General features: G+C 43.2%; 1 protein-coding gene across 5 annotated transcripts in view; it reads right to left on the minus strand.

Annotated features, from left to right (window-relative positions):
- evi5b (ecotropic viral integration site 5b) overlaps positions 1–27,005 on the minus strand; it is a 97,987-nt gene extending 70,982 nt beyond the window's left edge. For 2 of the 5 annotated variants that reach the window (XM_042005501.1, XM_042005500.1), the window contains exons 1-2: positions 26,794–26,973; positions 14,154–14,380 (exon numbers count right to left, since the gene is read on the minus strand). In XM_042005501.1, the coding sequence (XP_041861435.1) occupies positions 14,154–14,299 (146 nt within the window). In that variant the 5' untranslated portion in view covers positions 14,300–14,380; positions 26,794–26,973. The other 3 variants (XM_042005498.1, XM_042005502.1, XM_042005499.1) reach the window with 3 other exon arrangements.
- Positions 27,006–27,706: the final 701 nt, after the last annotated feature.

Here is a 27,706-nt window from a genome sequence, read left to right on the forward strand (position 1 = left end):
AATCAAACAGCAAAAATCTTACCAAAGTTAAGTTTACATTTAACTGAAACACACAGTGAGCTTTAAATGAGACATGGTATATTTAAACAAGATTCTTGGAAAAGGAACCGTTAGAGCTGGATTAAGGTTGTTGCATGGCCTCTCTGGCATCCAAAGATGAGAAAGCACAGTTGTTCTGCATAACTTTCCTTAAAACAACCATTAGAACTAAACCCCTCTTAGTTAAAACACCCGTCATCATCCCAGAATCTGCCTAGAACCAGGATGATTCTGCTCCATCTACCATCAGAACCCTGGTTCCCTCAAGCTGGAAGTAAAAACCAACTGTGCCTAGTGTTCTTATCAAAGCTGCCAACAGGTCAGAGCTTACATAGAACTTATTTACAGGAAACTTTGCCCTGATGTATCATTGGTTTATTTTACATAGCCATAAACCTATGTTCCCAATGACCGACTGACTGATTTAAGTCCAAATTTATCTGGTGAAAATGAAAAACAATTGGACTAGCTGCTGTTGCTCAGTAGAAGTCAGTGTGATTATAAACAGGGATAGGCCAAATGACAGGTTATTGTAAGCCCTTAAATTCATCATCCAAAGTCTTAGAGCAGCACGTTCACATGGATCAGCCTCAAATTTTATACAAAAATGACGTGAAACTCTAAATAAGGAGAAGCTGGGAACAGCTTTCAAGTGACTGAAACTTTATCAGAGAATGGCAGAAAAATGTTTTCATCCATGTTCAGGATTTGAGGCGAATCACTGAGGACAAGTTAATGTTCCACAGCTTCACTTCCTCCAGTCCACCACTGGAGTGACACAATGAAGGGTCACCATGACCCCCCACCAGCAGACACAGAGGAGTTTACAACACAAAGACAAAAGCTCAGACACCTGATCCTGGAAAAACCCGAGGACTGTGATGACACAGTATTCTCAGAGTGGATGGGGTTGCAGGGAAATATCAGCCAAGTGGGAGGGAGTGAAAACCCTAAAGAACAGTCCACAGGCAGCTTCTTCAATTGTGTTCAGCGTTGACAGGGAAAAGAAATTCATTATAAAAACTTCACTTTGTAGCAGGAGTTTCTAAACAAGTTTCACTTCTTTTACGGATTCTATAGGTTAAAGAAAAGCAAATCTGAGACCCATGCAGTTACACCTGAGCTTTGTTAATTATTCACCGCCTGGCAAACATTCACCCAGCCATCCACTTTCTGACACTTATCTGGGGTCGGGTTGCAGGGGCAGCAGCCTAAGCCGGGAAGGACAGACTTCCATCTCCCTGTCCACATTAGTCAGCTCATCCGGAGGTGTTCCTAGGCCAGCTGAGAGATGTAGTCCCTCCACCTCACCATCCTGGAGGCATCCTAACCAGATGCCCGAGCCACTCCATCTGGCTGCTCTCGATGTGGAGGAGCAGCTACTCTACTCTGAGCCCCTCCTGGATCACCGCACTTCTCACCCTATCTCTAAGGGAGAGCCCGGCCACCCTGCGGAGAAAACTCATTTCGGCCGCTTGTATTCGCGATCTTGTTCTTTCGGTCACTACCCACAGCTGGTAACCATAGGTGAGGGTAGAAACGTAAATCGAGAGCTTTGACTTTTGGCTCAGCTCCCTCTTCACCACGACAGACCGATGCAGAGTCCGTATCACTGCAGACGCCGCACCGATCTGCCTGTCCATCTCTTGCTCCATCCTTCCCTCACTCCTGAACAAGACCCCGAGATATGTAAACTCCTCCACTTGGGGCAGGACCCTATCGCAGACCCGGAGAGAGCACTCCACCCTTTTCCGGCTGAGGACCATGGTCTCAGACTTGGAGGTGCTGATTCTCATCCCAGCCGCTTCACACTCGGCTGCGAATCGCTCCAGTGAGAGCTGAAGATCACGACCCGATGAAGCCAACAGAACCACATCATCCGCAAAGAGCAGAGACCCAATCCTGAGGCCACTGAACCGGATCCCCTCAACACCTCGGCTGCGCCTAGAAATTCTGTCCATAAAAGTTATGAACAGAATTGGTGACAAAGGGCAGCCTTGGTGGAGTCCAAAGCTCACCAGTAACAATTCTGAATTACTGCCGGCAATGTGGACCAAACTCTGGCACCGGTCATACAGAGACTGGAAAGCTCGTACAAGCCAGCACTCCATACTCCCGGAGCATCCCCCACAGGAGTCCCCGGCGAACATGGCCCAATGTCTTCTCCATGTCCACAAAGCACATGTAGACTGGTTGGGCAAAGTCCCATGCCCCATCTGAGACCCTGAAGAGGCTGTAGAGCTGGTCCACTGTTCCTCGACCGGGAAGAAAACCACACTGCTCCTCCTCAATCTGAGGTTAAACTATCCGATGGAACTTCCTCCCCAGGACCCCTGACTAGACCTTACCAGGGAGGCTGAGGAATGTGATCCCCCTGTAGTTGGAGCACACCCTCCGGTCGCCTGTTTTGAAGAGTGGGACCACCACCCAGTTTGCCAGTCCAGGGGAGCTGTCCCTGATGTCCACGCAATGCTGCAGAAGCATGTCAAACAAGACAGCCCTACAGTATCCAGAGCCTTAAGAAACTCTGAATAGACCTCATCCACGATGGGGCCCTGCCACTGAGAAGCTTTTTAACTAACTCAGTGACCTTACCCCTAGAGATAGGACAGCCCATGCCAGGATCCAAGGATTCTGCTTCCATGTCCGAAGATGTGTCGCTGGTATTGAGGAGGCCTTCGAAATATTCCCTCCACAGACCCACAACGTCCCGAGTTGAGGTCAGCAGCCCCCCATCCCCGCTATACACAGTAAGTACAAAGTATTGATGGAACACTTCCTCCCCCTCCCGAGCCGTGAACCAGAATCTTCTTAAAGCAACTCCAAACTCCTCCCATGCCCAAGTTTTTGCCTTAGCGACCACCGAAGCCACATTCCACTTAGCCTGCCGATACCCATCAGCTGCCTCTGGAGTCCCACAGACCAAAAAGGCTCGATAGGACTCCTTCTTCAGCTTGACGGCATCCCTTACTGCTGATGTCCACCAACAAGTTCAGGGATTTCCGCCACAACCGGCACCAACGACCTAACGGCCACAGCTTCGGTTGGCCACCTCAACAACAGAGGTACAGCCCACTCGGACTCAAAGTCCCCTGCCTCAAACAGGACGTGGTTGAAGCTCTGTTGCAGATGGGAGTTGAAATTCTTTCTGACAGGGGACTCCGTCAGAGGTTCCCAGCAGACCCTCACAACACATTTGGGTCTCCCAGGCCTGACTGAAATCCTCCCCTACCAACTGTTCCAACTCACCACCAGGTGGCAATCAGGTGAGATCTCCACCCCTCTCTTTACCCTAGTTTCCAAGACATGGGGCAGCAAGTCCAATGATACGGATACAGTCGATCATCAAACTAGGGCCTACATTGTCATGGTCCCCCCCGCAGGTGTGATTATGCCCGCACCTGCTCTGCAGGAGAAACTCACATGACAAGAAATCATAGCAAGAATTAAAATAATTAAGCTAAATCTGATGGAATTAAACTGACTTATTGAATACATCTGGGAATGAGGAAAAAAAAGACAAATCATCTATGATACCAAGATTGACTCAGAAACAAGAACCTTACCAAGATAAAGTCAGAAAGAAGAACCTTACCAAAACAAACTGAGAAACAAGAACCTTACCAAGATCGACTCAGAAACAAGAACCTTACCATGATAAAGTCAGAAAGAAGAACCTTACCAAAACAAACTGAGAAACAAGAACCTTACCAAGATCGACTCAGAAACAAGAACCTTACCATGATAAAGTCAGAAAGAAGAACCTTACCAAAACAAACTGAGAAACAAGAACCTTACCAAGATCGACTCAGAAACAAGAACCTTACCATGATAAAGTCAGAAAGAAGAACCTTACCAAAACAAACTGAGAAACAAGAACCTTACCAAGATAGTTTCAGAAACAAGAACCTTACCAAGGTAAACTCATGATGAATTCCTCATGTGTCTAAAATCTCTGCAGAGGTACCATGTTGCATTTGCTAATCTCAGCAGGATTCTGTTGTGTGCTTGACACTACGCAACACACACTTCTATCTTTTATCTGCTCTGCAGGGTACAAAGGCCACAACACACAGACAGACACACTCATGGTTACCAGCTATAATTAGTTTTTCAAACATGAATACCAAAGTCTTTCCTTTTGTTGTTATTCCTTGTTATTGTTACCAAATGGATGATAAACTGATATTTATTTTATTTGCTTTGCTTTTTTGTTGGTATGTTGCTAGATTAGAAAGAAAAGACTGAAACAGATTGTCTTAAAGATAGAAAGAGGTCAAATTTATATGTCCACCACCAGTGAAAAAAACTTGATGTTGCAGGTATACAGAGAAGCAGATAAACTCTGAAATCTACAGATTTCTGCAGTCGACGTTACTGCAGTTAAATATGACTCTACAAAAGTCAATTGTATGGCAGGTCTCTGACAGCCATGGTTCACAGACACAACCATAGAGGGCTTTTGAATCATCCTGTCACAGTACTCCTTTTTCTTGGCTGATATAATCAAGAACATCCATCAGCAGCTTACTCTCACAAACTATCAAATTCCGTTTTCCTTTCCTCCTTTGGTGCCCTCTTCTCAGGTACTCAACATTTACTCTTTCCTGTTACGGATATCTCAGATTGAAGAAAAAAAAAGAGGACGACAATCATCCCAGTCTGTCATAAAGCCCCTGACAACATAGTTCCTAGGATCTTCAGGACATGCAAACTCCTCTAGCGCGGTAAGGTGGTGGCTCAGAGAGGAGGGTTCAAATGCAATTTTTTCTGTATTGTGATTATTTAATTTGAGACAACTGGTTTACATGCAATTTTCTCAAGTTAGATAATGACAAAACAGAAATGTTGCTTATTGGTATAAAGTCCACTTTAACCAAATCTAGCAGTTTAACAATATCCATTGATAATTCTTCTTTCTCTCCTTCCCTTCAGGTTAAGAGCTTGGGTGTCATCCTGAATAGCACACTCTCCTTCACTTCCCATATCAATAATATAATCTAGTCAACTTACTTTTGTCTGTGCAGCATCAAGCATCTACGTCCGTCCCTCACACTGCTGTCATACTGGTCTACAGTCCAGTCACCTCTTGACTATTGCAACTCCCTTCTGCATGCTGCCCCCTAAAAAACCCTCCATAAACTATAACTAGTACAAAACACAGCAGCTCGTATCAGTACAATGACAAAATCTGTCTTTTAAGTAACTTATTGTATTTAATTGTATTTTATTTTATGCATCTTTGACTGTAAAGTGACCTTGAGTACTATTATTTTTATTATCATCTACTTCCGGCATCACACCTGTGCTACAGAAACTCCACTGGCTCCCTGTCACTTACGCATTCAATATAACTTAATCCTATTAACATACAAGGCCATTCACAACCTCGGTCATACATCTCTGATCTTCTCCATATTGTTGTTCCTGTCCATACCCTCAGGCCCTCTTCATCTATTCATCTCACTGTTCCTCCTGTTCGTCTCAGCACAGTGGGGGGGCTTTGTTGTTATTTAAATAATGAAAGATAAATACAATTTAAAGTATTTTGTACCTTAATGTTTGTATCTGTACAGTGACCTTGCTTGTAGAGAAAGGCACCCATTAATATAATGATAAAATATTTTTTTATTATTACACTATTGTCACACTTTAACCTGAAGTGAACAATGACAGCCTGCTGTGATCTGGCTTTGTTGAGCTTACATCTGGAGTTTGTTCCACATTCTGGGTTTGCTGCAGGAAAAAATCTCTGTCAAGTTATCTCATTAAAAACCTGTTAGATGGTTAGACACATACAGGCAGGTAATGTGATGTTATAGGTAAGAGGGAAAGCTCGAGTGTTTTATGTAAAATCCTGAATATGCACTTTTTCTTGTATTTAACATAGATGTTCGCAAGCCAACTAAAGGTCAGCTGCATGTACAGCGTTAGATCTGATGGGGCACCCCGATACACAGCTCATTCAATCTCCCCTTGAAGCTACACTACATGCTCACTTTTATTTTATGCTGTAAGCATCCTTGTCTTTTACCTCCAGAGTAAATAAACATACTGAGCAGTGTTTTAATGCACAAGAAGAAAGATGTGTGTGTGAAAAGAAGAAAAATAATGCTCCTCTATGGCTGGAATAAAGCCAAGAAGACGTTTCTGATGCACGGTGGCGCCACAAAGCAGCTGAGCTGGAGTTGGTTTAGTGGGGATAGCAGGTAAATAGTAGCAGGAATAACTGGAAATGAGGAAAAAGTGGAAACATGGAAATAGTTTCTGTTGTGTGTTTGTTTCAATAACAATAGTTTTTCTCCTGAAAGCCAAGACTTGAGAGAACGATGAGATGAGAAAAGGTTTGGTCACTGTTGATCTGTGTGTTATTTCTACAAAGTTCTGTTAGTAATAAATTCTGCTTTCTTCTTCTGGTCGACCTTTATGCTGCTACATCTATTCATACATTCATTTTACATCATTTTACCTCCCAGTCTGACAGCTGAGGCTGGAAACATCATGTCTTTTTTTTTTTTTTTTTACCCCTGTCCTGTCCAGCATCCTAACATACAGAACGGAGCTCTGTGTGCCATATTTTGCCAGACAGATTTGCTCTACCAAGGGAGACATGTTATGTGAATGGCTGCCTGTGATGTTTGGAGTTTTTTTAATATTTTTTATGATGATCTTTTTTTCTTTAGTCTTAATATGTTAGTGCCGAACCCGAAAGGGAGATGGAGTAAGAGAGAAAAAGAGAAAAGGACAGAACTGAAATGTGGAAAAAAAGTTTTCTAGGCTCCTAAATCACATCAGTATTTACAAAAACAATAGAAACTACCACAATACTACATGATACATAGAAAAAATAGGATAATGATAATAAGAAAAAGTACAGTCATCAAATGTGCCTGTAGAGAAACTTTAGAGAGACTGGTTTATACTGGGATTAAAAGCTGCTACAGACTGGTTTATACTGGGATTAAAAGCTGCTACAGACTGGTATATACTGGGATTAAAAACTGCTACAGACTGGTTTATACTGGGATTAAAAGCTGCTACAGGCTGGTTTATACTGGGATTACAAGCTGTTACAGACTGGTTTATACTGGGATTAAAAACTGCTACAGACTGGTTTATACTGGGATTAAAAGCTGCTACAGACTGGTTTATACTGGGATTAAAAGCTGCTACAGACTGGTTTATACTGGGATTAAAAGCTGCTACAGACTGGTTTATACTGGGATTAAAAGCTGCTACAGACTGGTTTATACTGGGATTAAAAACTGCTACAGACTGGTTTATACTGGGATTAAAAGCTGCTACAGGCTGGTTTATACTGGGATTACAAGCTGTTACAGACTGGTTTATACTGGGATTAAAAACTGCTACAGACTGGTTTATACTGGGATTAAAAACTGCTACAGACTGGTTTATACCGGGATTAAAAGCTGCTACAGACTGGTTTATACTGGGATTAAAAGCTGCTACAGACTGGTTTATACTGGGATTAAAAACTGCTACAGACTGGTTTATACTGGGATTAAAAGCTGCTACAGGCTGGTTTATACTGGGATTACAAGCTGTTACAGACTGGTTTATACTGGGATTAAAAACTGCTACAGACTGGTTTATACTGGGATTAAAAGCTGTTACAGACTGGTTTATACTGGGATTAAAAACTGCTACAGACTGGTTTATACTGGGATTAAAAACTGCTACAGACTGGTTTATACTGGGATTAAAAGCTGTTACAGACTGGTTTATACTGGGATTAAAAACTGCTACAGACTGGTTTATACCGGGATTAAAAGCTGCTACAGACTGGTTTATACTGGTATTAAAAACTCCAGCTGCTACAGACTGATTTGTACTGGAATTAAAATGGGGAACGTCAACTCACTACCTAACAAGATGGACGAGCTGTTGGCACTGAACAATCAACAGAATTATCGCGCGTACAGCTTATACATCTTCACAGAGACATGGCTCACTGATGCGATACCGGATGCTAACGTGGATCTACCAGGTTTCACTGCTGTGAGAGCTGACAGAGACATGATCGCCTGCGGTAAGAGTAGAGGTGGGGGGCTCATCATATATGTGAACAAACGTTGGTGTTGCCCAGGACATGTCTCAGTGAAAAAGGAACTGTGTTGCCAGGACTTGGAACTGTTAGCCGTTAGTCTGCGGCCATATTACTTGCCGAGGGAGCTTAGTCACGTGATCGTGCTCTGTGTTTACATCCCGCCCAGCGCGGATGCATCAGCTGTGTGAGAAGATACACACAGTAACAGCAAGGCTGCAGACAAAGCACCCCGAGGCGTTTATGGTCATATCTGGGGATTTTAATCATGCTTCCCTGGACTCTACCTTGGCCTCCTTCTACCAGGCTGTAGACTGTCCCACAAGGAACAACAGAACAATAGACCTGCTGTACTCCAATGTGAAGGATGCCTACAGAGCCACCCCCCTCCCCCCACTCGGAAAGTCTGACCACAACCTGGTTCACCTACAGCCACAGTACACCCCCCTGGTCAAAAGGATGTCTAAAACCACACGCTCGATCAGGAAGTGGTCACCTGAGGCAGAGGATGCTCTGAGAGACTGCTTTGACATCACTGATTGGGATGTACTGCTGAGACAACATGGTGAGGACATAGAGGAGCAGACTCACTGTCTGACGGACTACATCAACTTCTCGCTGGACGCAGTCTCCCCCAATAAGACTGTCCGTTGTTATCCAAATAACAAACCTTGGATAACACAAGATGTCAAAGCTGCCCTCAACAGGAAGAAGGTGGCTTTCATGAACAATGACAGGGAGGCAATGCAATTAGCACAGCGGGAGGTGAAACAATGCCTGAAGGTGGCAAGGGACACCTACAGAAGGAAGGTGGAGGATAAACTGAGTGAGAGCCGTATGAAGGAGGTCTGGGATGGTGTCAACACCATCACAGGCTTCAGATCAAAGGCCATAACAACGGGGGGGACAGTGGAAGAAGCAAACAGGCTGAACATCTTCTTCAACCGCTTTGACCAGCCCACGGTCCCCCCTCCCCCACTGCAGTACACATCCTCCCTGACTTCATCCCCTGTCCAGCCCCCCTGCCAACCTTTACCCCTCCCCCCATCTCAACACCCTCCACACATAACAGCAGAACAGGTGAGGGGAGAACTGAGGAAGCTCCACCCAGGGAAAGCAGCAGGCCCTGACGGAGTGCCTCCTCGTCTGCTTAGGACCTGCGCTGCTGAACTGGGGGAACCACTCCAGCATGTCTTCAACCACAGTCTACAGCTGGGGAAAGTGCCTACCCTGTGGAAAACGTCCTGTATTGTTCCAGTTCCAAAGAAAAACCGTCCTGGTGAGCTGAACGATTACAGACCGGTGACACTTACATCCCAGCTGATGAAGACGATGGAGTGGCTCATCCTCAATCTCCTCAAGCCCCAAGTGCAACAGGCCCAGGACCCCCTACAGTTTGCCTATCGCGCAGGTGTGGGTGTGGAGGATGCTATTCTCTACCTCCTACACCGTGTCCAAGTACATCTGGATAAGGGGAGGGGCACAGTGAGGATCCTCTTCTTGGATTTTTCAAGTGCCTTCAACACAATCCAGCCCCTGATGCTTCTGGACAAACTGTAGGAGATGCAGGTGGACCCCTGCTTGGTGTCCTGGATTGGTAACTACCTCACAGAGAGACCGCAGTACGTCAGGCTAAAGGACACCACATCTGACACTGTTATTAGCAGCACAGGAGCACCCCAGGGGACGGTGCTGGCCCCCCTCCTCTTCACACTCTACACCTCAGACTTCTGTTACAACTCAGAGCTGTGTCACATCCAGAAGTTTGCAGATGACACAGTCATCGTGGGGTGTATCAGGGATGATGGAGAGGACGAGTACAGGAATCTGGTCAGTGACTTTGTCACCTGGAGTCAGATGAACCATCTCCAGCTTAACACCTCAAAGACTAAGGAGCTGGTTATTGACTTCAGGAAGTCCAGCCCACAACCACGTCCAGTGACCATCAGGGACGACAAGGTGGAGATTGTAGACAACTACAGGTACCTCGGGTTGTGGCTGGATAACAAGCTGGACTGAACATGCTGTACAAATCACCTGTACAAGAAGGGCCAAAGCCGTCTGTACTTCCTGCGAACACTGAGATCTTTTAACATCTGCAGGAAACTCCTGTGGATGTTCTATCAGTCTGTGGTGGCTAGTACGCTTTTTTATGCTGTTGTCTGCTGGGGGGGTAACATGACAAAAAGGTGTGCTAACAGGCTGGAAAAACTCATCAGGCGGGCGGGCTCTGTGGTTGGCATGAAGCTGGACTCCGTGGTGACAGTGGCAGAGAGGAGAACACTAAAAAAACTACTGGCTATTGTGAATGATGCCAGTCACCCTCTGCACACTGTCATCAGTGCACAGAGAAGCCTGACCAGTAACAGGCTGCTCCTCCCCAAGAGTAGGACCAACCGGCTCAGAGACTCCTTTGTCCCCCGAGCCATCAAACTGTACAACTCTGCATTAGGCAGGAGGGGGAGAAGGAGGGGGGAGAGGGAGGTGTGCAGTCCGCCTGATACAACACATGCACAATAACCCATACAAACAGTTGCAATAATTTATACGTGCAATAGTGAACTGGGAATCTGTACCACCTCTACTGTGTGCAATGCTTGTTTATATTATTTTATTTAACTTATCTTATTGTTATTTATTGCATTCTATTTGTGCTTTTCTTGCACCTTGTTGCCTCTATTTTGCTTTGTACGTGTATATATTGTGTCTAGTGCTTGTCCTGCTTTACTGTTGGTGTTGTATTGCTGCTGGTACCCAAATTTCCCTGAGGATTCTCCAAAGGGATTAAATAAAGTACTTTGATTCTATTCTAAAAGTTCCAGATTTTACAGACTGGTTTATACTGGCATTAAAACTTCAGCTGCAACAGACTGGTTAATACTGGAATTAAAGCTACAGGTGTTACAGACTGGTTTATAATGAGATTAAAAGCTTCAGCTTCTAAAGACTGGTTTACACTGGGATTAAAACCTCCAAAATCTATGGACTGGTTTATACTGGGATTTAAAGCTTCAGCTGCTACAGACTGGTTTATACTGGGATTAAAAGCTGCTACAGACTGGTTCATACAGGGATTAAAGCTTCAGCTTCTACATACTGGTTTATACAGGGATTAAAAGCGCCAGCTGCTACAGACTGGTTTATACTGGCATTAAAAACTGCTACAGACTGGTTTATACTGGGATTAAATGCTTCAGCTGCTACAGACTGGTTTATACTGGGATTAAAAGATTCAGCTTCTACAGACTGGTTTATACTGGGATTAAAAGCTCCAGCTGTTACAGACTGGTTTATACTGGCATTAAAAACTGCTACAGACTGGTTTATACGAGGGTTAAAAGCTTCAGCTGCTACAGACTGGTTTATACTGGGATTAAAACCTCCAAAATCTATGGACTGGTAAAATTAACTGGTACATCTGCATTTAATTCTTGCTCCTCCTATTATCCAACCTGATTCAGACCCTTCTGGTACACCAGAAACACTTTCAACAAGGATAAGAACCAGAATCAATAAGTGCTTTCTGTTCCATGGTGTTTATGGATGATGAGATGCTGCAGCTACAGATGGACATATACAGCCTGAGTGATTTACTTGCGTACAAACAATTTGCCCTGCACAAAAACCCAAACTGCTGCTTTAATCCAATACACTTTAGTCATAAAGCACATTTCAACAATCAACAATATTGATTAATAAAGTAAAAAATAAACAAATTCATAAAAATAAAAATTTAAAAAACAACAACCAAATGCTTCTGTTTAGCTCCACCAGCTCGTATTAAAACAATAAAACAAGTCAAGCCAACTTTATTTATTAAGCACTTTACGACAGCAGCCACTGAACAAAGTGCTGAACATTAAATAACTATAAACAATAAAACATTAAATAATAAAAGAAAAGGCAATAAAATCAGCAAAACTATAAAAGTAATACAAAATAAAAACAGTACAAGCAATAAAAGCAAACTCATACTGGGTGAAACGGCAACGAAAAGAGGCGTGTCTTTAGAAGGGCTTTAAAACCGGACAGTGATGAAGCCGGTCTGACCTGCAGCTCTGGTCCAGCCACAGAAAGACCCGGTCCCCTCCGAGCTTCCTTCGGTCCTCAGCACCTCCAGGAGCAGCTGATCCGCTGACCAGAGAGACCGGCAGGGAGGGACCGGGAGGGGGAGTACATGTGAAGCAGCTCAGAGAGGTCATTTAAAGAGTTAAAAACAAATAAAAGGATTTCAAAACGAACCTAAAAAGAACAGGCAACCAGTGCAGTGTTGCTAAAACAGGATAAATGTGTTCTCTCCTTCGTGTTCCAGTTAACAGACGAGCTGCAGCATTTTGCACCAGCTGCAGACGGGACAGAGATTTCTGACAGACACCAAAGTATACGGCATCACAGTAATCCAGTCGTGTTGTTATGAAAACATGAATTACTGTTTCAAAGTCCTGCTTTGAAAGAATGTGTTTGGCCTTTGCCAGTTGCCTCAGCTGGAAGAAGCTAGCTTTCACCGCTGCACTGATCTGCCGTCTAGGTTAAAATCACCGTCCATTTAACTCCCAAGTTTGTCACGTCAGATTTACAATCCTGAGTCAGAGGACCCACCGGCACCAGGACTAAAAACCAGAACTTCTGTCTTCTTTTCATTAAAATGAAGAAAATTTAAGGCCATCCAGGCTTTGACTTCATTGAGACAGATCAAAAGTTTTTCTAGGGAATAAGAGTCCTTGCGTTTATGGGGGACATAGACATAGACCTGACTATCATCAGTATACAGATGGAAAGCTTTCTAATAACTGACCCGAGGGGTAGGAGGTATAATGGAAAGAGCAAAAGCCCAAGAATGGACCCCTCGGGGACCCCACATGACAGAGGAGCAGGGGATGACTGGAAATGTCCAGTTTAACAGAGAATGTCCTCTCAGACCAGTAGGACCTGAACCATTCCAGAGCAGAACCACGAACGCCAACACAGAGCTCCAGACGGGTCATTAAAATGATCCACCGAGTCGAAGGCTGCTGATAAATCCAATAAAACCAAGATCGCATGGTCACCAGAATCTGTAGCTAATAGAAGATCGTTAAAAACCCTCAGTAGAGCCGACTCAGTGCTATGAAGAGACTTAAAACCAGAACCTCAAAAACATTATTTACCTCTAAAAACTCTTTAATCTGCATATAAACAATCCTCTCTAAGATTTGGAAAATGGTGGGAAATGACACAGTGGGATCCAGGCTGGTTTTTTGAGCAGAGGTTGGACTATAGCATGTTTATAATCTTTAGGAACCAGACCAGAGGACAGACTGCTGTTAATAACAGCAAGAACCGTTGGTCCTACAGTGGAAATAAGCTTTTTGAATAATCGTGGAGGGAGAGCATCTGTAGGGGCGCCCGAGGGCTTCAGATGACCAACAATCTCACAGAGAAAAGACAAAGAGACCAGTTCAAACTGGTGAAAAGCAGAACAGGGGACAGAGACTGATGGGTCAAAGACTGAGGACGGTATCTGAGCCCTGACAAAAGTCACCTTATCACAAAGACATTTAACAAATTTTCACATGCCTCAAAAAACAAGTGAAAAGATAAATAAAAAGACAAAGAGGGCCACGCAACTCACGCAGGGTTAAAAACCAGAGAATTAAAGTGGGTCTTTAGACGAGACTTAAAGCCTCCACTGTGGGGCAGTTCCAGAGTTTGAGGCCGACTACACAGAACCCTGTCCCCTCTAGTTTTAGCTCATCTTAGGCACCACAAGCTGGGACTGGCTCTCGGACCTCAGAGCGGCGCTGGAGTGTAAATTTTATTAGATTATTTTACTATAAAAAGGTCTTTTTTCATACTTCTCTCCCACTGTCCCTTTACATATGACAGAGCTTTATTTTCTGTAGGTTCCTGACTGTAGGAATCTGAAAATCTCCCATGAGATTTAAAAAGGACAAAATCAGGGGCTGATTCTGATACATTATTATTTTAAAAGATAAAATAAAAATAATACAGTGTGAGGAATGCAGGGTGGACGACACGCTCAAGCAGAACCAGCCGGTGGGCCGCTCACCTGTTCTGCTCCTCCAGCTTGGCAAGCAGCTCCACATCATCTGGACTGAGCTGCACCGGTGAGGACGGTGAGACAGCAGGTGAGGACAGAGATGTGGACGAAGATGTGGTCTGTAGGGATGTGGGCGTGGCCACCTGGCTAGCCATCTGATTGACGGTGTGGGACACTGAGTTCTTCACCCATGAGAGAGTAGAACTCAGCTTTCCTGCAACCTTGTCTGTCGCCACCTGGAGAAAACACAGAAGAAGAAGGCTGTTCTGAAATCCTTCACTGCATCTAAAGCTTCGTCCCACTCTGGCAGGAGCAGCATCCTACCAGCAACATGTGGTTTTGGTTCTGTTTGGGCAGCACATGGTCAGCACTGATTGGATCAATGCTGCTGCTCTATTTCAGTCAGTTTCAGTAAATTAGTCTCTTTCTGATAAAATGATCAATACCATGGCTGTGTTCAGCCGGTTCAGTCTCAGGACAATTAGTAGCAGATCACAGAAAGTGACAGACAGACAGAGAGACAGACAGACAGACAGAGAGACTGACAGACAGACAGAGACAGACAAAGAGACAGACTGACAGACAGACAGACAGACAGATAAAGAGACAGATATACAGACAGAGAAAGTGACAGATAGACACAGAGACTGACTGTAAGACAGAGAGACAGACAGAGACAGACAGACAGAGAGACAGACAGACAGAGAAAGTGACAGACAGACAAAGAGACAGACTGACAGACAGACAGACAGATAAAGAGACAGACATACAGAAAGAGAAAGTGACAGATAGACACAGAGACTGACTGTAAGACAGAGAGACAGACAGAGACAGACAGACAGACAGACAGACACAGAGACAGACAGACAGGTAGATCAACGACGCCAAATACATGACGTCTGCCTTGGCAGGTTAAATGGAACATTTCTAAAGGTGCTGAAATCAACATGACAGCAGGGAATTATTAGTATTCCTACCTGCAACTCCAAAAAACCCAACTTCCAGACTTTCAGGAAGATATTCTAGATGTTGATACATTTATACAGCTGGAAATGTACACTTGAAGTAAGAAACCTGAAGAGTTTTTAACTGCTGACCATCTTCAGGGCACTCGGTCATGTGCTAATCATACACAAAGGGTCAAAGTACTCCAAGAAAGATAGCCCTGCTCAAATCAGAGAATAACAGAAGTCTACGTCTGCACCCAGAAAGACCTGAACAGGACACATCTGGGTTCCTTTGGAATCTTAAAGATCTCGGAGTTCCAGATTTTGCCAACAGAGCACATCACTCTCAGATGTGCTGGTTTACTTGTAGTTGGTAGAGGTTCTAAAAGTAGAATGAGAGGCAGAATCTTCAGTTATCAAATGTCTCTCTGGAAGTAGCTCCCAGTCTGGCTTCAGATCATCTTCAGACTTCCCTTCCTGGTAAATCTTATACCAGGTCTGGCACGGTGACCCTGATCCATCCTTTAGTCCTGCTGCCATAGGACGAGGATGTCCCATGATGCACCGCGCCAATATTTTATTATATCATTTCATGGAACAACACTTTAGAAATGAAACTTTGATATACAGAACACCAAACTATAAAAACTAAACTTATAGATTTTCTGTATGTTAAAGTTTAATTTCTATAGTGTTGTCCCATGAAAAGATATAATGTAAAAATGTGAAGCGTGTCCTCACTTCTCCGAGATATTGTGTGTATATGTATATATATATATATATATATATATATATATATATATATATATATATATATATGTGTGTGTGTGTGTGTGTGTGTTTCTATATATATACACATTATGGCTGGGCACGGTAACGCGTTATTGCATTAATGCATTAATTAGTTAATGCCATTAATTTTTTTTTATCATACATTAACGCTCTTTTTTTCCCCCTCAAAGTTCTTGCTCATTGGCTCTGAACACAGAGAAAGCTGCTACAAGCCCAGCGACGAGGAGACGTGGTCGGTGGAACAACAGGTGGCATCCTTCCTCCAAAGCAAAGGGATAGAGATGAATCTGTAGCACATAGAGGCCTGTCACCCACTGCCCAGAAGAAACAAGAGGCCACAGCTGTCATCATGACATTTACCAACCGAGAAATCAAAGAGGCACTTTTGAGACAAGGACACAAACTGAAAGGTACGGACAGTTTCATGAATCAACATTTGACGAAGAGAAATGCTGAAACTAAAAAAGCTAGGTAAGATTCAACATACCTGGATAACTAACTGCAAAATTTTCATTAAACTGAATGGGACGCCTGCTTTATTAATACAATGTACAGTTTATCTCTATATCCAACAATATTAAAACCAAGCAGAATAACGTCCCACAGTGCTACTATCATTGATAATATCTTTACTAATATTATGGATAATCATATTACAAGTGGCTGGCTTACATGTGACATCACGGACTACTTACCTGTCTTTACTATGTACAACTGGGATCTCAAGAAAGTGAAAGATACACAGAGAACTATATATAAACGTACAATAAGTGATGCAACTATAAGTGCCCTGAATAATAATCTGGAGCAACAGGATTAGAGGGCAATTTATAAAGCAGCAGATGTGGACAGCGCTTCCAATAAATTTATTGATATTTTTACCTCCTTGTGTAATAAACACTGCCCAGACAAAGAACTTTGCTTAAAAGCAAAACCTATCAAAAACCCTTGGCTTACCAGAGGAATTACTAATGCTTGCAAAAAGAAAAATAATCTCTATAAACAGTTTATAAAGGTAAGAACAAAGGAAGTGGAACAAAAGTAAAAGCCCTACAAAAATAAATTAACAGACGTGATAAGAACAAGTAAGCAGCTTTATTATAAAAGTTATATGAAAATAAAAATAATTTTGAAGGAACTTGGGTTTTTTTTAAATACCTTAATTAAACAAAGATCTTAAGAATTAATTTATCCTGACTATTTTATTGATGGAGATAGGGAGATTTATAATATGGATAATGTGGTCTACGTGCCGATCTGTGGTCTACGTACCGACCTGTGGTCTACTTGCTTACCTGTGGTCTACGTACTGATCTGTGGTCTACTTGCTTACCTGTGGTCTATGTACTGATCTGTGGTCTACGTATCGACCTGTGGTCTACTTGCTTACCTGTGGTCTACGTACTGATCTGTGGTCTACTTGCTTACCTGTGGTCTATGTACTGATCTGTGGTCTACGTATCGACCTGTGGTCTACTTGCTTACCTGTGGTCTACGTACTGATCTGTGGTCTACTTGCTTACCTGTGGTCTATGTACTGATCTGTGGTCTACGTATCGACCTGTGGTCTACTTGCTTACCTGTGGTCTACGTACTGATCTGTGGTCTACTTGCTTACCTGTGGTCTATGTACTGATCTGTGGTCTACGTATCGACCTGTGGTCTACTTGCTTACCTGTGGTCTACGTACTGATCTGTGGTCTACTTGCTTACCTGTGGTCTACGTACTGATCTGTGGTCTACTTGCTTACCTGTGGTCTATGTACTGACCTGTGGTCTACGTACCGATCTGAATTGGCTGCGGAAATCTCAGATCATGATATTGATAAAAGTAATTAAACTATTACAAAGAATCCAGTGTCATTTTTCCTCTCAGCAACGGATGAGGTGGAAGTGATAAACACTGTGCTGAAATGTAAGAGCAAATTATCCACTGACTGTCCTGATATCAGCATAACTGGTTAAAAAAGTTATTCCAAACATTGTTAAGCCCAACGCATATCTATAATCAATCATTTCAGTCTGGTTGTTTCCAAAAGAAAAAGAGAAAATCGCAAAAGTAATACCTTTATTTAAAAATGATAATAAACATAGATCCACAAATTACAGACCAATATCTATATTGCCTCAATTCTCAAAAATTCTTTTCAATTCTAGACTTTTCCTTAGTTATTGCATGAAGGCCAATATGGTTTCAGACCTCAGAGAACTACCTCAATGGCCATGAAACAACTGAAGAAATGACTACTGCCCTTGATAAGAGGACGTATGCTGTGGGTATTTTTGTCCATCTTAAAAAGCTTTCAACACCATTATTCACTCAAATGTACTTAATAAACTGGAAAAATATGGATTTCGGGGAATAGCCAGAGACTGGTTGGAAAGTTATTTAACAGGAAGGGTACAGTACGGAAAAATGGGGCAGTTAACTTCTAAAAAGCCTGGCATTGTTTGTGGTGTCCCCCAGGGCTCTGCATTAGGGCCTATACTGTTTAATATTTATATAAATGACATTTTTAATGTATCCAAAGCACTTAAACTGATTCTCTTTGCAGATGACACAAACATATTTTTAGTAGTGACAACTATAATAAGTTTATAGAAACTGAATAGTGAACTAAATAAAATAAAGTGGATGGATATGAATAAACTATCTATTAATATAAATAAAACTAAAGCAATAATGTTCAATCGTCAAAATAAGATGTCAGAGTTACCCATCACCATTGATGGTATTCAAATTGAATATGTAAATGAGAATACATTTTTGGGAATTATAATTAATTATAACTAGCAGACATATACAAAAATCTCTAAAAACCTCTCAATCTTAAAAAAAGGTAAGCCATACAATCTCCATAAGAACTCACTCCGTATCTTATATTGCACCTTGGTTGTGCCATATCTCACATACTGCGTAGATGTGGGGGGACACTTACCAGAATTCCTTAAATCCACTGGTGGCTTTACAGAAACGAGCAGTTCACAAGGTCGGATTTTAAGACGACACATAATTTGCTTTTGCAGTCTAAATTATTTAAGTTTTTGTAAATTATAACACATATATAATCCTCTAAAGAATTCAATAAAATGTTGCCAACAAACCTGCAACAGTTTTGTATAGTTCGGGTGAGCGGTCATAACCTGAAAGGATTTGGAGATTTTACTTTACCTAAATTCCGAACTACGCGGAAAAGTTTTTGTGTGTCTATACGTGGGGTGAAACTCTGGAACAGTCTGGGTTCAGATACCATGTAAAAATATCCACAGATTCAAACTTTTATGTAAGCATCTGGTCTGGTGTGTATATAAAGAAAGAATATCTTAATGTGCATAAGTTCACTGTCCTGCCCTGCATAGACCACAGGTCAATATGTAGACCACAGATCGGTGGGTAGACCACAGGTCTGCACGTAGACCACAGGTCGGTACGTAGACCACAGGTCGGTACGTAGACCACAGATCAGTACGTAGACCACAGGTCTGCACGTAGACCACAGGTCGGTACGTAGACCACAGGTCAGTACGTAGACCACAGGTAAGCACGTAGACCACAGATCAGTACGTAGACCACAGATCGGTACGTAAACCACAGGTAGGCACGCAAACCACAGGTAGGCACGCAGACCACAGGTCGGCACGCAAACCACAGGTAGGCACGCAGACCACAGGTCGGCACGTAGACCACAGGTCGGCACGTAGACCACAGGTGGGTACGTAGGTCACAGGTGGGTACGTAGGTCACAGGACGGTACGTAGATCACAGATCGGTACGTAGACCACAGATCGGTACGTAGACCACAGATCGGTACGTAGACCACAGGTCGGTACGTAGACCACAGGTCGGTACATTGGCCACGGATCAGAATGTAGAGCAGAGATGCTGATGAACAGCTCAAAAGGTTAAATAAAACTAGCATCACTACGCTACATTGTGCTAGACTCTCCCTTCTTGCCGCAGATATTGAATACCTGTCAATTAAAATGACACGGCCCAAATTACGCAGAATTTCAAGATTAAATAACATCCAAACGGATGAATAAGAAAATAATTCAACCCCTCACAGTTTTCTTGACCTATTAATCCTAAAATGGATTTTTGTACCAGACTTTAAACGTGTATTTCTGCTGTGAAATTGGTCTTTTAAACATGGGGATTTGCTCTGTTTTGGAGTCAGCCCATAATGGATGAGGGTGGAACTGCAATTTTTGCACTTCTGCATAGGCTTCACATATTACTGCCAAAGGTTGCCACTTGATTGGGACACACACACACACACACACACACACACACACACACACACACACACACACACTCTCTCTGCGTGTCAGCTGGTGGCCATGTGCGTACCTGTGTGTACACATGCAACACATGCACACAGAGATGCATCGAGATGCAGAATTGTGAACATGCGGCCATGTAGAGTCAGAAAGGACATGCCATCATTTAAAGGGCTAGTACACCTAAAATGTGTTTCTGCATATGAAGGGATGTGAGCTTATCTGGTGTAGATCTGCTAGTTTCAGACTTCTGTTCTTCCACAGAGTTTCTGATGAAATATTCCTGCACTGGGACGGATTTGTGCTTCTGAGGGTGTAAAAGTAACACCGGACTTTATTCCTTACCTGCTGATCCTCATCTGGTGACAGACAGCAGCTCAAATAGTAGCAGCAGCAACTTCCAGCAGCAACTTCCTGCAGCTGCCACAACCTGCTGACAGGCAGCTAACAGCGCTAACGGCTCACACTGATGCGTTCAGGACCACCTGGTTCATGTGGAGCTGAGGAGATTCAGGAGGGAAAGTCTTCCACCTCAAAGACGCTCTGTGGCGTAGCTGCTTGGTGAATCTGACTTTGCATCTTACCAGTGAGCTGAGCTGCTGTCTGTCAATCATTGTGTATCCCACCCACTCTCCGCCCCCTGATAACCCCACACCTCCCACCCAACCCTTGCAGTTTCTGCCGTTTTTCTAAATTTGACAGAGGTTGAATTACGCAAAAAGTAGGGGGTGGAGCTACACTGTACACAAGGTAAATAACATCAGGCTAATTAGTTTTTAACCTTGTTTGTTGGGCGTGGATGAAGAAAAAATAGAACAGCTAAACACCTACAGCTAATGGAGATCAATATAAATACAAATACAATAATTAATGATTAAATAATTACATTAAACCATTGTAAAGAGCTGAGTTCTGTTTATTTTGAATATCTACCAACCAAGCTGGTGGAGCTATTGTTTTGTTTTTCCCTCAATTTCAGCTCCTTTATTACTTATTTACCATAGGATTTTAATTCCTAATTGAACTGACTGGACCTTTTCAAAGAGGTGTTGTTCTTGTAAATTTCTATCTTGTTTAATTAAGCCATTTAAGCTATTGTGTTATTTTCAGTTTCAGAACTTATTATTTTACATGGGATGGTAAACTACTGGCTCTGACTGAACCTGGAGCTTGTGAAGCTTGTGTAAGATTGTTAAAGTTGATTTAAGATTGCTGTACTGGTGCACAGATGTTAAATAAGTCAGCAATCCACTACATTTATATCTGTTTTTAAGAATTAGGAAAGAAATGTTTAAGTCTGATGTTACCTTGCACAACAGAAAGAGCTCAGTGTTTTCTAAACAATCAGACGTCACTTGTTAAGTAATTCAGTTCTGTGTTCCTGGATCAGTATTGGTTGATACTAAATCTCAGATATCGGTATCAGAAGTTTAAAAAAGTGGATCGTGCATCCCTACTTTTAACAGATTTAAAAGTCCAGTATATGGGCATTACCGCCATCTAGTGGTAAAGATTGCCATAGCACAGCTTGAATGGACAGTGGCTAGCAGTGGCTGAAATTCTTCCACACATAACCCTTGTCTGGAAAGAATTTCTGGAAGAATTGGCTTTCATTTTAGGAACGGTAAGCAGCTTCGGAATGCACCACCACCGTAGCCCACATAGTCGTGCACTCCGAAGTGTGTAGACCCTGAAATGGGACACAGCTGTGTTTTTCTGTGTGTGGATCCAGTGACCTCAGGTGTAGAAATGACTGCACGACAGGTAACTACTTGGAGTTTTAAGGGTTAATGTAAACAACTCACTGGATTAGCTCACTTCAACTAGCATCACAAACCACCATCATAAGTTTAAACCAGACCAGTAAGTTGCCATTTGAAATAAAACACACTGTTGCTCTGAGTCGGACTGTCACTAAAAGCAACTAGTTCTGGCAGGTGGATCAGCTGATCTGGTCAGCTGTAGTCTCGCAGTGCCCTCAGGACTAAAGTTTGGGAAAGTTGAGCATTAATTTCAGGGCTGAAATAAAAGGCGGTGTGACTGAATGTAGGTGAGCACATTGTCAGTTACAGGTGAACTGAAACGTAATATCCCAGCAGATGAAGGGTTAAACATGCATTTACTTCCACAACAACATTATCTCTCTTCATCTGTTTAAAACCTGTAACTCATCAGCCAGTCAACTGACAACACCTTTAAAGGTCTGTGCTGCATTCACGGTTCATCCCTGTGAACGACTTATCTACTGTATGAGCATTTTAACCCCTAACCCCGAGGTGAGGGGGGTTGGTACTCCCACCCAGAGCCCTCCATAAACTCAGAGTTTGAGACCTCCGCTGACTTCGCTGTAAGAGCGATCACGTGGGTCATGGAGCCTCCAAACAAAGCTCACACTGCTAGCTTCTACAGCAGCGATGGGATTACTGAGGGTGGAAACTAAAACACATTCACGTTTGCACTGAATAAATTATTATGTTAATGTTGATTTAAGTGATTATCAAGTCATGTTTGACAATAGATTAAATAAGTGTAACCACAATAACTCCATACATTTTTGGAGGGAAATATTCATCTCAACCAACAAGCATTTATTACAGATCAGACATGATGCTCCTCATTAGCCTCTATATTTCTTACTGATAACCGTCCTTATAATTGACGTTAGTAAGGTGGCGTGTGGTAACGTCCCAGCAGTACGGACTTAAAGTCACGGTGCAGACGACACTGAAGATCCCCTTCAGACAATGTTGTATTCAGCAGCAGCCTAAGCAGTCATTCAGCAGTCTGAACACAGTCATTCAGCAGCAACATGAATACAGTCATTCAGCAGTCCGAACACAGTCATTCAGCAGCAACCTAATCAGTCATTCAGCAACAACCTAAATACAGTCATTCAGCAGCAACCTAAACAGTCATTCAGCAGCCTAAGCAGTCATTCAGCAGTCTGAACACAGTCATTCAGCAGCAACATGAATACAGTCATTCAGCAGTCCGAACACAGTCATTCAGCAGCAACCTAATCAGTCATTCAGCAACAACCTAAATACAGTCATTCAGCAGCAACCTAAACAGTCATTCAGCAGCAGCCTAAGCAGTCATTCAGCAGTCTGAACACAGTCATTCAGCAGCAACATGAATACAGTCATTCAGCAGTCCGAACACAGTCATTCAGCAGCAACCTAATCAGTCATTCAGCAACAACCTAAATACAGTCATTCAGCAGCAACCTGAACAGTCATTCAGCAGCAACCTAAACAGTCATTCAGCAGCAACCTAAACAGTCATTCAGCAGCAACCTGAACAGTCATTCAGCAGCAACCTGAACAGTCATTCAGCAGCAACCTAAACAGTCATTAAGCAGCAACCTAAACAGTCATTAAGCAGCAACCTGAACAGTCATTCAGCAGCAACCTAATCAGTCATTCAGCAACAACCTAAATACAGTCATTCAGCAGCAACCTAAACAGTCATTCAGCAGCAACCTGAACAGTCATTCAGCAGCAACCTAAACAGTCATTCAGCAGCAACCTGAACAGTCATTCAGCAGCAACCTAAACAGTCATTAAGCAGCAACCTGAACAGTCATTCAGTAGCAGCCTAAGCAGTCATTCAGTAGCAACCTAAACAGTCATTAAGCAGCAACCTGAACAGTCATTCAGCAGTCCGAACACAGTCATTCAGCAGCAACCTGAACAGTCATTCAGCAGCAGCCTAAGCAGTCATTTAGCAGCAACCTAAGCAGTCATTCAGTAGCAACCTAAACAGTCATTAAGCAGCAACCTGAACAGTCATTCAGCAGTCCGAACACAGTCATTCAGCAGCAACCTGAACAGTCATTCAGCAGCAGCCTAAGCAGTCATTCAGCAGTCTGAACACAGTCATTCAGCAGCAACATGAATAGTCATTCAGCAGTCCGAACACAGTCATTCAGCAGCAACCTAATCAGTCATTCAGCAACAACCTAAATACAGTCATTCAGCAGCAACCTGAACAGTCATTCAGCAGCAACCTAAACAGTCATTCAGCAGCAACCTGAACAGTCATTCAGCAGCAACCTGAACAGTCATTCAGCAGCAACCTAAACAGTCATTAAGCAGCAACCTAAACAGTCATTAAGCAGCAACCTGAACAGTCATTCAGCAGCAACCTGAACAGTCATTCAGCAGCAACCTAATCAGTCATTCAGCAACAACCTAAATACAGTCATTCAGCAGCAACCTAAACAGTCATTCAGCAGCAACCTGAACAGTCATTCAGCAGCAACCTAAACAGTCATTCAGCAGCAACCTGAACAGTCATTCAGCAGCAACCTAAACAGTCATTAAGCAGCAACCTGAACAGTCATTCAGTAGCAGCCTAAGCAGTCATTCAGTAGCAACCTAAACAGTCATTAAGCAGCAACCTGAACAGTCATTCAGCAGTCCGAACACAGTCATTCAGCAGCAACCTGAACAGTCATTCAGCAGCAGCCTAAGCAGTCATTTAGCAGCAACCTAAGCAGTCATTCAGTAGCAACCTAAACAGTCATTAAGCAGCAACCTGAACAGTCATTCAGCAGTCCGAACACAGTCATTCAGCAGCAACCTGAACAGTCATTCAGCAGCAGCCTAAGCAGTCATTCAGCAGTCTGAACACAGTCATTCAGCAGAAACATGAATACAGTCATTCAGCAGTCCGAACACAGTCATTCAGCAGCAACCTAATCAGTCATTCAGCAACAACCTGAATACAGTCATTCAGCAGCAACCTAAACAGTCATTAAGCAGCAACCTGAACAGTCATTCAGCAGCAACCTAAGCAGTCATTCAGTAGCAACCTAAACAGTCATTAAGCAGCAAACTGAACAGTCATCCAGCAGCAACCTAAGCAGTCATTCAGTAGCAACCTAAGCAGTCATTTAGCAGCAACCTGAACAGTCATTCAGCAGCAACCTAAGCAGTCATTCAGTAGCAACCTAAACAGTCATTAAGCAGCAACTTGAACAGTCATTCAGCAGCAACCTAAGCAGTCATTCTGTAGCAACCTAAACAGTCATTAAGCAGCAACCTGAACAGTCATTCAGCCGCAGCCTAAACACAGTCATGCAGCAGCAGCCTGAACAGTCATTCAGTAGAAACCTAAACAGTCATTAAACAGTCTGAACACAGTCATTCAGCAGCAACCTAAACAGTCATTAAGCAGCAACCTGAACAGTCATTCAGCTGCAGCCTAAACACAGTAATCCAGCAGCCTGAACACAGTCATTCAGCAACAACTTAACAGTCATTCAGCAGCCTGAATACAGTCATTCAGCAGCAACAAACAGTCATTCAGCAGCAACATGAACAGTCATTCAGCAGCAACCTAAGCAGTCATTTAGCAGCAACCTCAACAGTCATTCAGCAGTCTGAACACAGTCATTCAGCAGCAACTTAACAGTCATTCAGCAGCCTGAACACAGTCATTTAGCAGCAACCTAAGCAGTCATTTAGCAGCAACCTAAGCAGTCATTTAGCAGCAACCTCAACAGTCATTCAGCAGTCTGAACACAGTCATTCAGCAGCAACTTAACAGTCATTCAGCAGCCTGAACACAGTCATTCAGCAGCAACCTAAGCAGTCATTTAGCAGCAACCTCAACAGTCATTCAGCAGTCTGAACACAGTCATTCAGCAGCAACTTAACAGTCATTCAGCAGCCTGAACACAGTCATTCAGCAGCAACCTAAGCAGTCATTTAGCAGCAACCTCAACAGTCATTCAGCAGTCTGAACACAGTCATTCAGCAGCAACTTAACAGTCATTCAGCAGTCTGAACACAGTCATTCAGCAGCAGCCTAAACAGTCATTCAGCAGCAACCTAAACAGTCATTAAACAGTCTGAACACAGTCATTCAGCAGCAACCTAAACAGTCATTCAGCAGCAACCTGAACAGTCATTCAGCAGCAACCTAAGCAGTCATTCAGTAGTAACTTGAACAGTCATTCAGCAGCAACTTGAACAGTCATTCAGTAGCAACCTAAACAGTCATTCAGCAGCAACCTAAACAGTCATTCAGCAGCAACCTAAACAGTCATTCAGCAGCCTCAACACAGCCATTCAGCAGCAGCCTGAACAGTCATTAAACAGTCTGAACACTGTCATTCAGCAGCAGCATGAACAGTCATTCAGCAGCAACCTAAACAGTCAGTAAACAGTCTGAACACTGTCATTCAGCAGCAGCATGAACAGTCATTCAGCCGCAGCCTAAACACAGTCATGCAGCAGCAGCCTGAACAGTCATTCAGTAGAAACCTAAACAGTCATTAAACAGTCTGAACACAGTCATTCAGCAGCAACCTAAACAATCATTCCGCAACCTGAACACGAACAGTCAGAAAGTCCTTACTAACATGGCGTTTTATTGCAGGACATACTCAGACTCCCTCCTTCTCTGTGAGCCTAACTCGCGGCTCCGGCTGTGAGCGGCTGTAAAACTAAGTGAAACCAAAATAACAGCAGCGACAATAACTTCTCAATGATCCGCTCTTAAACTAAACCCGCTGACCCACCGCCCACTCCACCGGGCAGCGGAGTAACCTGGACTGTGTGCTGAGTTAGTGTCCATTCCAGTAATTAGACACAGCCTGAAAAAGCAGGAACAGTGTTTACCTTGAAGCGTTTCTGGCCCGCAGCAGCACACGTCTCGCGCTTCCCATCCACCAAACTACGATCCTGCTACTATCAGAGGAAAAACACTGAAATGACGTTTTCTGAACAGATAAACTTGCATGGAAAGCTTTGTTCTGAGAGCTAGCCAGTGTTGTTAGCTTGTTCTCATTCACTTATAATACGTGTACACTGACGTCCGCGAGCCTCCAGCCGGCCCAGACGGCCTACAGTGTTTACATGGACAGAGCATGCGCAAACCAGGGACAACACTGCCATCCAGTGTCCCGACTACAGAGCTACACCTTCGAGCTGGGGCGCCGAAAAGGGGGTAAAGAGGAAGGATTCATGGGGCCCATGAGTGACAGGGGGCCCAGAAGGGCCCTCAATGCAGTTGTAATACTGACAAAATTATTTGATACTTAATGATAAACGTACAATCATGCAAACATTTTAGTCACAATGCACTGGTATCACTAAGTTTCTTTGTTTTGAAAACATTTCTGAACCCCCCTCTCTCTATATTTCCCTTAAATGATTCAGTCCTCCCGCTATTTCACCTCAGAAACCAGGAAGTTTAAAAAGAAAAGAAAAAGCTGAGACTGGAGAGAGAACAGAGGAGTGGACAGTACCTCATCCAGTTCTTCCAGAGATGAAGTGGTCGGTTAGTTCACCTGATGGAAAGTTGTGAAACATCAGCTCTTCTAAACTTTGTTCAAGCTAGCTCACTTTGCTCCATATTAGCTCATATTTCTGAAGAAAACTCTGGATTTTATTCATTTCACCGTTTTAGTCAAATAATCAACTCAGGTAAACGATTAGCAAGCTGCTAAAAACAAATCACACATGTTCGAACAGACACGAGAGCAGCCGAAGCAGATGCTACCAGAGCCCCCCCACCACACCATCTGAAGAC

Source organism: Melanotaenia boesemani, chromosome 14 (genome assembly GCF_017639745.1).
Source record: "Melanotaenia boesemani isolate fMelBoe1 chromosome 14, fMelBoe1.pri, whole genome shotgun sequence".
Classification (NCBI taxonomy): domain Eukaryota; kingdom Metazoa; phylum Chordata; class Actinopteri; order Atheriniformes; family Melanotaeniidae; genus Melanotaenia; species Melanotaenia boesemani.